The 16,983-nt window shown below is 36.8% G+C and overlaps 1 protein-coding gene across 1 annotated transcript in view; it reads left to right on the top strand.

The window, feature by feature from the left end:
- The first annotated feature begins 3,274 nt into the window (after positions 1 to 3,274).
- Positions 3,275 to 16,983, top strand: part of LOC129242015 (uncharacterized) — a 79,922-nt gene continuing 66,213 nt past the window's right edge. The window contains exons 1-2 of the mRNA XM_054878577.1: positions 3,275 to 3,302; positions 7,472 to 7,683. Coding sequence (XP_054734552.1) covers positions 3,275 to 3,302; positions 7,472 to 7,683 — 240 coding nt within the window. The remainder of the gene's footprint in view (positions 3,303 to 7,471; positions 7,684 to 16,983) is intronic.

The raw sequence follows: 16,983 nt of genomic DNA, 5'->3' as shown, positions 1-16,983 counted from the left end.
CTCTGTGACCAAAAGAGATCTATTGCGGAGGTACCTTATATTTTGAGGTTTTTAAAAAGGAGTTTCTGAGGCTTATTGTTCCATTGTTTATATGAAGGCACGGCAGTATCCGTTTTCTACATAGTGCAGGATATTTACGAAGGATCTCTTCTGAATTTTCAATGTCTATTGCACAGTAACGACAGGTGATGGTCTCAGAGAGACTAATTTTTTCGATGACCGATAGAATTTCCCCAGTGTTGAACACTTCGACGGCACACGAACTTTTTCTTCTCCCACCTCTTGAGAAATTCGTTGCTGTGGCCCTTTGTAAGTCTTCAGAAAGTTCAAGATCAATTAGAAGGCATAGCTTAATGGAGAATAAAATGAGTAGCCGCCGTTTTTAAGTAAAAAAGAAGATATTCCATTAATAATATCTTATTCACATAACGACAACGACCATAAGTCCAAGATATTGGGAGCATCAGCTCAAAAACCCTAGTTTGTATTTTCTGAGTCCACGAAATAATTGGATTTGAAAAAGTCAGCAGAAAGGTTCACAGAGTTAGCCAAACTTTCTAAACAAAAAGCTACTAAATTCCACTCTGACTTGAATATTAGAGTATCCCTTTTTCGAATTGATGTATTTCCAGAAATTCCTGGGTTTTCTTTAACTCTATTTCACACCGAGAAATTACATTTACGATAAAATTATTTGTCCAGGAAATTGAACCTCATATTTATCTTTAAAGGCAAACATTTTACTTTCCTTATGTAGCCTAAAATATTCGTCTTTTATATTTTTCAACTTATTAACTATTCAGCTCACAGATGAGCTTCGTCTCGAAGATATGCTCACGATTTAGTTTAGTTTGTTTGTGAAAGGCATAAATAGTGTAAAAATGTAAAGCATTTTTCAGTAAGAGCGCTTCAACTTTTGAACTTTTTTGAATAAAACACAAATGGTTTGACTTTTTTAACTAATTTTTTTTTATTATCGAGCTTGAACATATACATTTAAGTATGAAATTCGATTTCTTTTGCATGATCACCGCGTGCACGTTTTACGAAGTCCAATCGTTGAACCCAATTTTCGACCACTCTTTTGCATAAATCGGCTGAAATTCCAACAATTTCGCGTTCAATATTGGCTCTGAGCTCACAAATCGTCGCCGGTTTGTTACTGTAGACCCATGACTTCACATAACCCCAAAGAAAATAGTCTAGAGACGTCAAATCACACGAGCGCGGCAGCCATTCGACCGGTCCATTTCTGGAAATAATGCGCTCATCAAACTTACTTTTCAACAAATCAATTGTAGCGTGTGCTGTGTGGCTTGTGGAGCCGTCCTGTTGAAACCACATGTCGTCTAAGTCCATGCCATTCAATTGCGGCCAAAAATAATCGTTTATCATGTCGCGGTATCGATTTCCATTCACAGTAACGTGGCGATCGTTCTCGTCAACGAAAAAATATGGGCCAATTACGCCGCCGGCGTGTAAACCGCACCAAACAGTGATTTTTTCGGGATGCAACGGTGCCTCATGAATCACGTGTGGATTGCTTTCTGCCCAGTAACGCATATTTTGCTTATTGACAAAGCCATTGAGCCAAAAGTGAGCTTCATCACTGAAGACGATTTTTTGGAAAAACAGCAACAGCAACAGAACGATTATTTTCATAAAAAATTTGCACAATTTGCAATCGTTGCTCAAGTGTGTAGCGTTTCATGATGAAATGTTTACTAATGAAGTTTACAAATGGCAAGCGAAAAATTAAATATATTGCGTCGTTCGCCCTCCCTATCTGAAAAAAGTTGAAGCGCACCTTTTGAAAAACGCTATATTTTGCGTGTTCGAGTTTCTGCTATCGAAAAAAATTGATCAAAGAAGCCGCATTAAATTTTATGCAAAAAAAAAAGAACAGAGTGCTCAAAAATCCTTCAAATGTTGACAGTGAGAGTCAAAGTTTTAGTAAAAAGAAATGCTTGCAAGCGGTACAAGATTTTCACAGAAGGTCGAGAACATGTGAATGACAACGCTCGCTCTGGACGCCCCAGCATATCAACAACCAATGAAAATGTTCATCGTTTCATCGCCTGCAATATTCGCCGCTGCCAATGTGTAAAGGTCCAAAAATCCTACACAGAATCTTTCTCCCAAACATTCCAAGCGTCGCTTCATCGGTGTGAGAAATTATTTGGCCAGAAACAACACCGTCAACATGCCTCAGCCACCGTATTCACCAGATTCCTATTCCCAAGATTAATGAGACCCATGAAAGGCCAGCGCTTTGCGACGACTTAGGAGATAAAAGCCGAATCGCTGAGAGAGCTCAAGGACATAACAAAAATTACATATCAGAACTGCTTCGAGGATTGGAAAAAACGCGAGCACAAGTAAATTATATCTGAGAGGGACTACTTAGAAGGAAATAAAAAAGAAATTGATGAATAAGTAAATATTTTTTGAGAAAAATTTAAATTCACCTCATTTTTTGAACACACCTCGTATACTGACATAACTATACGTACAGTAGTTTACTAAAACTTTACAATCGGTTGAAATCGGTAAAAACAAACGTATTGAATATATAAATATAATTCAAGTATGTAAATTTCCTTTCATTATTTGCTCACATTTCAAAAGATAATTGAAACATTTACAACTGACACATGTTAATATTCCTATTTAAATGCAAAGCTTCTCCATTGTTTTTAGAGCTTTAATGAGTTTCCCATCAATAGAGATATATGCAGTAAATTATATGAATTTAATATAAAAACACAAATAATTACGATTTCGCAGTAATCGACATTGCAATTATTATACAAAGGTAATTAGTATTCATAGGTATGCACGTACGCATTGGTGGCATGCCTTTGTATGCTAATACATATATTTGCTTTTTTTCCGAATTATCCAAATGTTTTCCAATAAATGCCATTTCAACATATTCGTAAATTCGGCGTAGCACTTGATAATACACACATTTCTGGTGTTTCCTCAGCAAATAAATATTCCAAACGATTTGAAATAATTGAGCGTGATAGAGGGTGTAACATTTGGTTATATCTAGCTCAAGTGTAGACCGCCGTTTTAGGTTTAAAATATTTACTCAAATGTCCTGAAATGCAAATCTATGTATTTTAAATATTATCCAAAGTGGAAAATGGAGTGCCTTTAGTATGTTAGCACAAGAACGTGGAAAATATTTTTTAGTCGATAAAACTCACAGATAATATGAGAGTTGTGGCCTTTTATTTGATCTCAGAATAACTTATGTCGGCTCTAAATGAGATGGGGAGCATTATGCGAACCAAGTAAGGTGAATTTTATTCAGTCGTCTACGAAATGCACGCACTTACTCAAAAATACTCGTAGGTTATTTCATTTGCGGCAAATTTTTTTTTTGTTTATTTTATTAAGAAATTTGAGAAATTATATTTTATTTATAGAAGACTTAATTACATACGCTTAAGTATTAGCCGATTTCACCTATTTTTAATGTAATAAAGGAGTGCTATGTACTACATACTAGCTACTCCCATTACTCCCAATAAAGGGTTTTCCAATCAGAGGTGTTATTTTGAAATTCAAAGAAAAATGCAATTTTTTAATATAAATTATCGGATGTTTATTTCATTATAAAGAGGAAGGTATGCCGTTAATAGCGGAAAATAACATCCGGCAAATGACCACCACGACCACGCTTACAGGACAATATCCTTTTCATGAAATTTCCCATAACCGAATTGTGAAGTGGCTGCCCTATGTCCTCGATACCTCACGAATGCAATCTTCGAGGTCTTGAATCACAAGATCTCGGTGGCCAATTGTGATCACCTCTTTGAGAAATAACACGATCCGGAAACTTTTCCCGTAAAACATCAATGGTTTCGTTGCTTGTGTGGCACGTAGCGCCGTCTTGTTGAAAATAAACGATGCCCAGATTAATACCATCCAATTCCGGCCATAAAAAATCGTTAATCATCTCTCGATAGCCTTTTATATATTTAAATAACATCTATTATTGGAAAACCTTTTATAATTTTGTCTGCTCGAGTCTTTTTAGTAAATATACCTATGCGGATATCTGTCTCGATTCCTTAATGCTGTAATATATCTATTTAATAAAGGGTGGTTAAATTTCAAGGGCCGATGGTGAATGTGAACCACACCTAAACGTCAAATCTTTTTCTGCATTGCATTTGATATATTTCAGTTTCAGACTAACTCAATTTGAACCATGGAAAAATACAATATCGAGCAAGGCATTAAAGTTATTCAGGCTTATTATGAAAACAGGCGTTCAAATCAAAATGCATATCGCGCACTTCGTGAAGAAAATCATCTTCAGTGATGAGGAACATTTTCACCTCAGTGGATTCGTCAATAAGCGGAATTGCCGTATTTGAGCGAATGATAATCCAAGAGTGATTGCCAAAAAACTAATGCACCCAGAAATAGTGACTGTTTGGTGCGGTTTATGGGAACGCGGCATCATTCGGCCGTACTTTTTCCAAAATGAGGCCAGTCAGGCAGTAACTGTGAATAGTGTTCGCTGTCGTGAGATGATAACGAACTTTGTATGGCCCGAATTGGAAGATATGGATGTGGACGATATGTGGTTTCAACAGGATGGTGCCACTTGTCACACAGCTAACGAAACAATGGCCTTTTTGCGCGAAAAATTTGATGGGCAAATAATCTTACGTCGCGGCGATGTCAATTGGCCGCCAAGATCATGTGATTTGAATCCGTTGGACTTCTTTCTTTGGGGTTATTTCAAAGAAAAGGTGTACGTTGATAAGCCAGAAACAATTCAAGAGCTAAAGAATGAGATAATTCGGCACATTAACGACATAGAACCTCAATTATCCCTCAGCGTCATCGAAAACTTGGGCCATCGGATGGAGATGTGCCGCCGAGGCCGCGGGGGCTATTTGGCCGATATTTTGTTCTACACGTAATTGAACCATACCAATGTTATCATAATAAAGATAAATGAAAATAGTTTCCTAAAAAAATTGTATTTTATTCAAAATCAACACCGGGCCTTTCAACTTAACCACCCTTTATATCACCGTTATGTGAACAAAAATTGACGCGGAAGTGCGCGAGGGTACACAAATTTCCAGTTGTATGCGCTCGTCATACAAAAAAAACATTAATTTATTATTCTTTTAGCCAAAATTCGATATATTGAAACCAAATTTATGTTTTGCTAAATTTTAATAAAAAAAAGTTTATGCATATAATTGGTTCATTTATAATACAGGCACTGGGCGTGTGTGCTTAGGTATAATTTTACTTTTATTGCATAATCATTGCATTTATTGTATTTGCATAAAATATACCAACATATTACTGATTTCGAACAGTAGATGAAAAGCAAAACATTTTTTATTACAAATTTATTATTCAGAATTAAAATCATTATTTCATTGTGTTATTGAGAAGTGGATGAAAAGAATCTATCTGAAATATTCCAATTGTGGTAACCCCATTCAGTTGAAACTCCTATTATCGTATTTAAAATATAAGTACTCATTAAGCTATTTTATTTTAAGTCTGCTTTACATTTCAATCATAAAATTAATATTGAAAAATATAACGAAATTTAAATAATATATATAAAATAACATATAAAAAATATAAGCATAAAATTATTTCAACTGAAATGAGTACTTTTGCTTGTTATATGAATGCGAAACCTCTTTTTGGTTTTGTTCACCTCGAGCCAGCGATTTTCCGCGGTTTTATGATAAGCTGACCGATATATATTGAATCTCTATTGAAAACCATTTTTTCTATCATTTAATGCTTTGTTCTCACTGGTGGCATTGCACCTCAAAGCAATTGACTAAAATTCACGTACAAATCCATTCGATTCTGCTTCAAGTCAAAATTATTTCAAAGTCTTTGGTGAAATCATGACTATACGCAAGAACACATCATACATGCCGCATTGCCGCTATTTCCATTTTTTAAACATTTCTAAAAAAATTTAAAATATATGAGAAGGAAAGTTCCAGGTTATATTGAGTTGGCAACTAAGTAATTGCGGACTTTTTTTAGAAAATCATAGACAATTTTTTCATGGACCTAAATAACTTTATTCTGTAATGTATTGGCAGGCAGCATCATAATCCAACGTTCACAAACTTCTGGTTTTTATTAGCATAAAACTGAATCAGGTACGATTTGACATCATCATCATTACTAAAATTTTTACCATTCAAGGAGTTTTGTATTGATCGAAACAAAAAGTAATCAGATGGTGTAAGGTCAGGACTACATGGTGGGTGTTGCAAAAATATCCCAACCAAGCTTTAATAATTTTTGCAGAGTGGCCAAAGATATGTGTGGCCCTGCATTGGCATAATGGAATACAATACTTTTTCGATTTGTCCATTCGCACCGCTTTTCTTCGACTGCATTGTTTAATTTCATGAGTTGTTCAATGTAGGAATTGATCGCTCGGTTGGGTGGTAAGAGTTCAAAGTAGACATTTCCTTGTAATCCCACCAAACTGATAACAAAACCGTCTTTTGATGAATATCAGCTTTTGATGCTGTTTGAGTTGGTTCACCTGGCCGGCTCCACGATCTTTACCGCTTGATATTGTTGTAAACAACCCACTTTGCATCGCCAGTTATCAGTCATTTTAAAAATGGATCATTTTATTTACGTTTCTTTAGCAAATCGCAGCTATTAATGCGTTTCTTTCAGTTCGTGAGGAACCCATGTAACGGGTTTTTGCACATAGGCAAGTTGTTTTAAGTCATATTCAATGCATGTACCTATGTGATACATGAAGCTTCTCTGCAATCTCACGTGTTGTACTGTGACGATCGGAATCGATTATTGCTTTGATCAGGGTGTCATTAGCTTCAACTGGAGGACCAGAGCGTTTTTTACCTTTGAGAGAAAAATCACCAGAACGAAATTTGACAAACCTATTTTGACACTGCCGTTCTTTTAAGGTTTCGTCACCATAAACAGCCCATAACTTTTTATGAGCTTGCGATGCGGTTTTTTCTTGGTGGAAGTAAAAAGCAAAATACGACGAAAATGTTACTTTGGATTTTCCATTTTTCAATGAACGACAGACGAAAACTACGCAATCATTGAAAAAACTTTTCTTACTGATTGACAGCTGAATTGCGAACTATCAAATAACAAAATGTGTTTTACATTTGTACTATGTCTGCAAACCTAAAAATTCAACTGCAGCCATCGATGAGTGAAATCCGCAATTACTTAGTTGCCAACCCAATAGAACGGTACATTATGCCTTAGCCCCTTTACTATAAGGCGTTGCCAGAGCCGTGTTATTTTATATATATGGCACTCCGTCCACTGCCTTTGATCAAACACTCAGATCCTCCCTCATATTACTATTTATATTAATTATAAACATTCTGGTTTTTTTGATTAAGTAATTTCATTTTGACTCATTTCTCATTTCATCATAATTTATTTTCAGGTGTGACAATGTGTTACCAAAGATTATCTGTGAACAACAACAATCACAATAATTTGGATGCGAAACCAACACATATGCCACTGCTACACTATCCGCATGGCCACAGATGGAATGAACCATATTTTGACTTAACAATGCCAAAGAATATTACATCGCTCGTGGGTAAATCTGCATATTTGGGATGCCGTGTCAAACATTTGGGAAACAAAACGGTAAGTACAAATGTATTTTTGTAAGTACGTGGCTATATAGCGTAAATACATATGTATGCCTTTATACGCATACAACTAAATACCGTAACTTTTCATTGCACCATTAATATTCATTATAACCGCATGTAGTTGAAGCATTCTTATCTCATTCATTTCCTTAAGTAAACCCTATTAAATGTATTTTTTCCTTGCCGCGTTTGACTAGGAAATGACATTTCGTAGTAATTAAATGTGGCTCTGGTTAACTGGTGGGTTGGTGTGTACCTAATATTTGGTTGGTTGGCTGTTGAAAAGGAATTATAAAATGAAAAAAATATATATATATTATTTTAGTGATAGCAGTCAGCCATTTACCATACTGAGATTGGATAAGTTTTCGCTACTCGAGAAACGTTTCTGTTATTTCCGCTTCATTTTTGAGTAAATATGAAATGGAATGAATACAACTTGGAAAATATACTAATAAAGTGTAAAATTTAAAATTGTGACTGATGGGTTAGCCAGGAAATAACATAGTCTGGCTTTTCAGCGGGTTAGCACTCCATTTTCTGCCAGTAGTATGTTGTTATCATTTTTTTGAAAACGCTTGGTTTATTTTATTTATTTATTTATTTTTCTTTTCATTTCTAAAATATAAAGTTGGTCTCCTATAATGTAAATGCATTCTGGTATAAACATAAAACAGCATTTCTTTTTGGCGAATGTCAAATAAATTAAAGTTGAACAAAATTTTAAAATTGGAATTGAAATATATTGCAGTTGCTAAACCCATCCTACTCTTAAGTAACTTCGCTTTGTGCTTCTCATTTCATTGACCTAACTATTGATTACACCTCGCAACTGGTCTATGAGGTTGTGATTTGAGAGCGTTCACTGCATAGACACTTCAGCTGTGCTTTGCACCAACCGCTGGCAATATTGTTTGAGTGGCTGTGCTTCCCACACAGGAAGGCACATAATTAGCCTTAATGTCGTTTTAAAACCGCAAACGTCTGCTGTTTTGGTGATGGAGTTTTCAAGAGTGCATTTCCGGTTACCACTTTGTTGCGTCTAGAAAGAAAAGGAGAAACCTCAATTTTAGTCCAGAAATTTCTTCAATGTGGCTGAGGAATGGTCGTAATCTTGCACTTGACAACCCCGGGCAATTGCATGATAGTAATCTGAGAATTGATACGATAGTAATATGTTTTTATGTTGTATGTTCAACCTTATCCTGCAACAACCCTGCATTTTAGTGTTTTGTGAGGACCACGGATAGTCTTGAAATCCGGGTTGACCATACCCAAGTAGTTACTTGGTTTTTGCTGTCTTCCCGAACATTACATAAGCTGGTAAGCCCTTCTATTGTCTAATTGCAATACTGTAATAGTCAGACTCTAGTTCCACCTTAATACGGCTGTGCTTCGGTCGAGCTTAATGTAATTTCTAGCCTAGGACACTTATCCGCCGTCTCATTACCCTCGATGTTCCTATGACTAGAGTGATATGGAGTCCGAATATCTGCGAAAATAGCAAATCTTGGGTCAAGCTTTTGCGATATCAGAGTTGGGCTTGCAGGTTACTCTGATTACCTGCTTTGTCTGAAAAGTGCATTGACTTAGACAGTTTTACGGATTCAGGGTAGAATCCTAATTGTCACAGTCTATCTTCGACCAGTCGGTAGAGATTTCGACAGCAAGTACTCTGAAGATTTTCCTCGCTCTTCAACCTACTATAAATTAAAATATCGCGGGATCCCCTAAGAGTCAGACTCGATGCGAAAGCCCTTGAGCAACAATGTTAAATAAATTCGAGGAAAATTAAATTTAATTCTATAAATTATAAAGCTTAAATGAATACCCTTTCGCCACTATAAATATGTTTAATAAATTTTTCAGTATCCAGTAATTGCAGTTATTTGTGTTTCTTTTAGCGTCTTTTGAGCCAAACTTAAACCAAGTCGCTTGGTTTTGATAACATAACGACCTAGAAAAATAATATTACTCGCAAAACCTCAGGGTTTTTTGTGTCCTCTACTCATCACAGTACGTCATCTAAGCCCAGTTCCTTTATTAAAATTAAGATAGAGCTCGGTTGAACTGAGCGAATGGGCCTTTCTTCGGCCTACAATTGGACTTTTCTGCGCTATAGCGCTACACCCAAGGAAAAGGTGCATTGGAGTCTCCAGTGACCCAGTTAGTCGAAGAAATTACATGAGACAGTGGGCCATATCCCAAACCTGTGCAGATAATTGCGCAATCCGCAATGTCTTATGAGAATGCTCATAATCCCAGTTTATCCCATGGGAGGACTATGAGTTTTATAAACCTATTTCGGTTGTATCTCCACAGTAAGGACTTCGACTGGCGAAGCCGTATATTTTGGTGAAACTCCTTCCAAAGCCTTAATTCTTTACTCCTATGCTTCTTCTTGATGGTGTGTTTTCCCATAGCAAGGAAGGGCTCGGGTACTATTATTATCGAGACCACAGCCTCTCTTGCCAAAGCGCCCGCTACTTCGTTCCCAGTTATAAGCCTGTGTCCTAGGACCCAAATCAGCCGGAGGCAATTGTGCGTTCCTAACAAAATCAATGTATCGATGCACTCAAGATTCAGTGAGGATAAGTCCTCACAGCATAGCTGACAGTGATGCCTGACTACTTCAAACAAGAATGCAAAAAGAAAACAAACAAAACAAACTATAATCTACAGTCTGTTACATAAGAGCGTGGTCACTGTTAAATAATAACAACAATTGATTTTTCGAAAATTCGCAAATTTATGCAAATACCTCAGTAGAATTGTCAATTATGGCCTGGCACCGTCGGAGCATACTTTCCACTAGTTTTTCTGCATGTTCTAACGGAAAAGACCTCCAAATTTTCCGAATTTGTCGAGAAAGTTGATCTCAATTACATGGCTTGCGTCTGCGAAGCAGCATTTTCATCAGAGCTCAGTCATTTTCTATGGGATTTGCATCTGGTGATTGAGATGGCCAATCTAAAGGGACAACTCCGTCTTGCGCTAGGCTCGTTTTCAACGTGTTTTGTTCTCAACATTGGATTTTCCAAAGTACTGAGATATTTCAGTTCATTGGCAAGCAAGTACCTGCGAATCGTTTCGTACTAAGAAAAATCCTTATAAACAGAGAGTTTATATACTTAAAATATTATAAAAAACCACTTATGGACACTTTGAATGAGTTTTCATAACTCTACCATCCTTATTTGTGAAAAACTCAATCAGCTCTCTGCAGTAGATAAATAGATTGCTAGATATAAACTTTAAAGTATAGGAACGAAGATACACTGCATCCTAAAAGGTTATTTGTATCGCAGTTATACTTCCCTTACCACTGTTGTCAAGTATACCCACCACCAATACTGAAGTCTCACCGAATTAACAAGACATTTTTAAGGGGTAGTAGACGGAGCTCTTCCCTGGGTGAACTTTTTCTACCAATGATACTCTGCTCTCTCTATTTTCAAGTATGTATGCTGGCTATAAAAATTTTATCAATAAATGGATGATTCATATCTCAACCAGATACCCACCCGTTTTTCTAAACCTTTCTGCATAAATGATAACAAACACTCTTGCTTGTTATAATAAACACATTATTAACAGGCCTCCATACCTCCAGTTTATAGTTCAAAGTAACTGTCAGGACGAGTAAACCTATAAAAGGGCTATTTTGCCTCTTCGCCACTTACAAATCCCTTTTACCTGTCAGACTCAGCTCTATTCTGGTATTCGAGCCCTACCGCCCAGGCCAATATTCAGAAGGATCTCGAGAGTCTTCTCAGTTTGCTGCGCGAAAAAATGAGGTTACCCACAATTTTATGCCGACTCCAAACAGAAGCTGGTCTTTATATAAGATTTTCATGTACTGCAGCCAGTGCCAGCCGAGGTTGATTTCCATCAGAAAAAAAATGATTTCATATTCACAGTGGGCTTCGAAGATAGACCCACCGAAAGGTATTTACGCACAAGCCCACTCGGCCAGCAAGGCACCCCAGATCGAGACGAAGCTTAAGTTCAAGCTTAAACCACATTCCGTAGTATTTATTAGGCCCATTATTGTTCTTGTAACAGCTATTTAAATATGGGTCATAGTTTTAGTGACAACGTAATCTTCTTACTCTATTCACCAAATTTTATATGCAATCAGTTAACTATTCTTTCCGCGCTCACATAAAACCTTATGGCAAACGATAACAGTGCAATAAATCAGTTCTGCTACATAAAAAATGCATAAATATTATAGCAACTTTAAGGCTTGGCAATGTTGTTCACTTGTGTGCACTTGCAGACAGTAGAAGAGAATTTCTTTGCTTTGGGTTCAAGCTGCCAAATCACGCGTCGCGTTTGCCATTTGTTGCAAGTGTTAAATTGTTCTTACCTCTTCTTGACTACGAATGAGCGTTTTATAACATGGCATTGCATCGCACTGCATGGATATACATACACACATAACTACATTTACATCCACAAGATGACGTAGTTGTCAGCCAACGTGCTGCATGCCATAGTATCACACACTTGCCAAAAATACGAATCCATGAAAATATCTCAAGCATCGACAGCCTAAAAACAAACTGCTATACAATAGAAAGGTAAAGTAAACAACCATGGCGCCTGAATGCCAAGTGCACCCAAAAAATACAACAACGGGGGCGTCTATTAGAAACACCAAGTGAACCCAATTCCTTCTGCACCAGTTAGGCTTGCATGCAACGCAGAGATGGCCTTCCTTCGCCCTCTACTGCTTGCATCAGGGGACATCAATATTGATAGCTTCATAGCTATCGAAATGCGAGCACTGTCCGGTAAGTAGGAGCTCTCATATTTAGTTCGTTTTAAAATATATGGTAGGTACAACAATGAAAACTATTGATTTTCTTATAAAAGAACCAGCCTGAGTACAACTGAGTATTAGAGAAACCACGCAGAAGTCCTAAAAACAAACCGAGAAATTTGCGATTCTTAGACTACACTACCCCTCTATTCTATTTTTAAAAACAAAACATTAGAGACCGAGAGATGATAATTAGTAAGTCCAGAACCTCAGGGGCCATGATTAGTTTTACAGTCGACTCTGGTCGAAAATATGGGGTTGATAGGCAGAATTACTTCATGCAATTTTGTTTCTGAGCAATTAAGTCTATGCTTGGCCGACCACTTCAAAGTATTTCTGAGTGCTGAACTGACACTGATGGTACATATTGAATCTATAAGAGCCATGCGTTAACTGGCTATAACGCGCTTAACTTAATAAAATTATTGTAGGTAAACTCCACCTTAATGTCAGCCACTATCTTTTTGAAAATTTAGGCTTCAGTTATAATATATTTTCCTCGTAAAGACAAAAATCAGTTGCACTACGGCATCTGTCTGTCAGATAAAAAGCCCAATTTTCCATAAATCAGATGAAATATCCAATTCAATGAGTAGGAAGCTCATCCCATTATTAACATCTCTGCCACCGTCCCGCTCTTACTAAGACGCCACGTTATTGTTATGAATGGGATTACCCACATGGAGACTTGAATATAAATATTTCGGCCTTTACGCGACATATATAGATACTTCCTTAAGTACTTTCGTAAATACTAAGATGACCTATTTTCAGAACTTTGAATGCTTTGCTGTTGTATTAAATACTGTATTGGATCTATTAGGAGACCCCTACTCCGATTTTTTACCTTGGCTGTAGTGGTATTGAATAATATTATATATCAAAAGTTCTCTTTTATAATCTTTATTGAGATACACTTTAACTTTAACACACAGTTGGCTTCAACAAACACAAAACTCTAAACATCTAAAACAACATATCGAGCGCAAAATATTTAGAAGTTTTTTAGGAATTTATGTAGAATTTTTTAACAAAATTTGCTGCAGGATACACAATTTTCACTGGCCAGTGACAATTTGTTTCAAAGTTGCATCACCTGTGGAAATAATAGTAACTGTGACACCATCAAGCCCCCTATTCAGCCAGATCCGTCACTGAGCATGTCGCTACTCTGAACAGTTGACGAGATTTTGCTGCAATTTTTCCTTCATTTCCTGCTTTCGCATCACTTACATCTTCGCTTGCACACCCGCGAGCATTTCGTGATTGTTTTTTTTTTTCACGTGGCAACTGCTAACGTGCAAGTAATGCACACTTAGCCACTCGCCCGTAGGCATTACCTACGTTGCACCGGCAAAGGTCTACTGGTGGCGCCAGTAGTGGGCCACTATCAGCCAGCACTTAAGTACGCACGAATGCTGCATAAGATTTATGATGTGTCATATAGTGTAGCACTTGTGTTTAAAGCCTTTTGGCAAGTAGCTCAGGCCGCGTAGGGGCGAACGATGTCTATGCCGCTGGCATGGCAACAGCTGTAATGCTCATTTTCACCATCAGTCTTCGTCGTCTGCGCGTGATGCTTGGAGATGCCCAAGCTCTATGCATTTCGCAGGTAGTGCCAAGTGAGTTTGTTTGTGTGCGTATTGAATGCATAAATATAATATACACAATCATTCTTTAAAGTTGGTATTTATAAACGTATGTAAGAAGGCGTTTTTGTTTTGTTTGTTTAAGAGGTCACATATTAGCAGGTTAATTTTGTAGACAATTCATAGAAATCGAAGAAGGATTGAGCAAACATATTTGGTAAACATACATTGTTGCATGTATACATACGAGGTGTGTTCAAAAAATAAGGTGAATTTTAATTTTTCTCAAAATATTTTTATTTCTTCATCAATTTCTATTTTATCTCCTTCTAAGAAGGACCTCTCAGATATAATACACTTGTGCTAGCGTTTCTTCCAATCCTCGAAGCAGTTATGATACGCACTTTTTGATATGTCCTTGAGCTCTCTCAGCGATTCGGCTTTTATTTCCTTAGTCGTCGAAAACGCCGCCTCTCTAATCTCTCTGTAATCTTGGGAATAGGAAAAAAGTCTCAGGGGGCCAAATCTAGTGAATACGGGTGCTAAAGCATAATGACTGTGTTGCTTTTGTCCAAATAATTTCTCACACGCAAAGATGAGTGAGCAGGTGCATTCTCTTGATGCCAACGCCATTCATTTTTTTTTCACAATTCCGAGCGTTCTTTTTGTATTGCAAATGGCGCATAACTTCAATATTATCCTCCTTATTTATCGTACGTCTTTTTGGTAAGAGTTCCTGATCCACTACGCCATGACAATCGAAGAAAACAGTGAGCAAAGCCTGGACACTTGATCGAACTTGGCGTTCTTTGTTTGGTCTTGGCTCTTCTGAACTCTTCCATTGGGACGATTGGTCTTTGGTTTTGATGGCATACCCATATACCCATGATTCGTCACCTGTTATTACCTTTTTAAACAAATCTGGATTATCGTTGACGTCATTCAAAAATTCCTACGCGATGCTCATGCGACTTTGTTTTTGGTCAAAATTCAGCAATTTCGGAACGAACTTCGCTGCCACACGCTTCGTGCCCGAAATTTCCGAAAAGTTTGCATGGGATGAGCCAACCGATATGCCGATATCCTCCGCAATTTCTTTAATTGTGATTTGACGATTCTCCATAACAATTTTCTTCACTTTCTCAACAATTTCCTCAGTTCTTGATTTGCTGAGGCGTCCAGTGCGAACGTCGCCATTCACATCTTCTCAACCTTCTGTGAAATCTTGTACCACTTGCAAACATTTTTTTAACTCAGGATACTCTCACTTTATGCCACCGTCAACATTTTAAGTTTGTTTGTCTACTTTATTCCTTTTTTACCCAAAATTGGAATTGGATGGAACTTCTTTATTCCATTTTTTTTTTTCGATAGCAGAAAATCGCCAAAAGCCGAATGTGCATTGCCCGTGAAATCTGAAAATGCACCTTTTTTCTGAACAGACCTCGTATATGTGTTATAATTTTGCTTGCTATTACATCATAAACTAATCAGGATGGATATAGTTATAAGTATATCAAAATGCTCAGAATGAATCTCCGTTCGATAGCTCGGGCAAAAATTAATGTTATATATTCGAATAAAATTTGTTGCACTTATTGCTCTTAATCCAAGGTATGATAGTTTAGTACTGAAAATGGTCTAAATCCGTATTCGTTGTGGTTACCTCTCTCATAACTCTAATTTTCGAAAAGTAGAAATACGTGATATCTCTGTCATAAATCAAGCAAATTTACCCAAATTTTGTACAAATGATGAAGCAAAGGAAAAAATACCATAAAAAATAACCACCATTTTGTGTTGGTTTATTTTCGCCTTACAATAATTTTCCAACTGTTTTTTCTTCTAAACTTTGAATGCACTTTGCGTACATACTCGGGCGTTCATAAGGTGTGTATGTGTAAAGATAACAACAAAAATCCTTTCTAACTATATATGTAGTTGACTACAAATGTATGTGGCATAGGTATGTACCGACAAAGACGAGCCACACTAAAGTTTTTTACGTGCTCCGAATTCTTACGATAACAGGGCATATAACACTGTTTTTGAAATAAACTTTCAAGCAAGAAAGTTTCACAAAGTTTGTGTAAGCAACAGGAATAACAACGGAAAAAATATCAGATATGATATTCGTGTACCGAAAAACACAGGAAAATAACGATTTTTTAAGACCACATTATTTAGGAAGCAATACCTTAGGACACTCTTTCTAGGTCAGATTACAACAAGGATGTGTTGACGTATGTGTGGACTGCTGCATTAAGAAATACATGCTTGCACTTTCGTACATATGTAGTAGTATACACTTGTGCTCACACGAAGCTAAGTAGAAATCTTTCAACATGCATGCTTAGTTAGAGAGTTACGATATGCAAGAATCAGATAAGAAAAAAATATTTACTTTTTGCGTAAAAAAATTACAAAAACAAAATTTAAGTTGCAATCGCAATAAATTTCCGTTATAGGTACTATTTTGCTCCGGTCTTCTCAAAGTCTAGTGTACCACTGAGATATTTTATTATAACGATTACATGTCTATGAATTTAAGAGTAATTCGGTTTACTTCATTTTGTGACTAGAATTATATTTAGGCTTTACATATTTTAAAGGATAAAGCCAATCGTAAATGAAATGATTAGATCTTAACAATCTGATTTAAATTCTTCTGCATCTAACACCGGCTAGTTTATCTTTTTCAGACCCTTACACAGCCGACCTGGTACGCATTAGCGCATATACGTATGGCTTCCATTTGAAACCCTTACAATGGGCACCGAACGATAAATAAGGTTTTCTCTAAGAGCCGGCGCGCCTCAGCAGGCAATGCCAAACTTCCGAGTGTATTTCTGCCATGCAAAAGATCAACATAAAA

Source organism: Anastrepha obliqua, chromosome 3 (genome assembly GCF_027943255.1).
Source record: "Anastrepha obliqua isolate idAnaObli1 chromosome 3, idAnaObli1_1.0, whole genome shotgun sequence".
Classification (NCBI taxonomy): Eukaryota; Metazoa; Arthropoda; class Insecta; order Diptera; family Tephritidae; genus Anastrepha; species Anastrepha obliqua.
The sequence above is the reverse complement of the archived record's forward strand: the minus strand, read 5'-3'. Positions and strand labels throughout refer to the sequence as shown.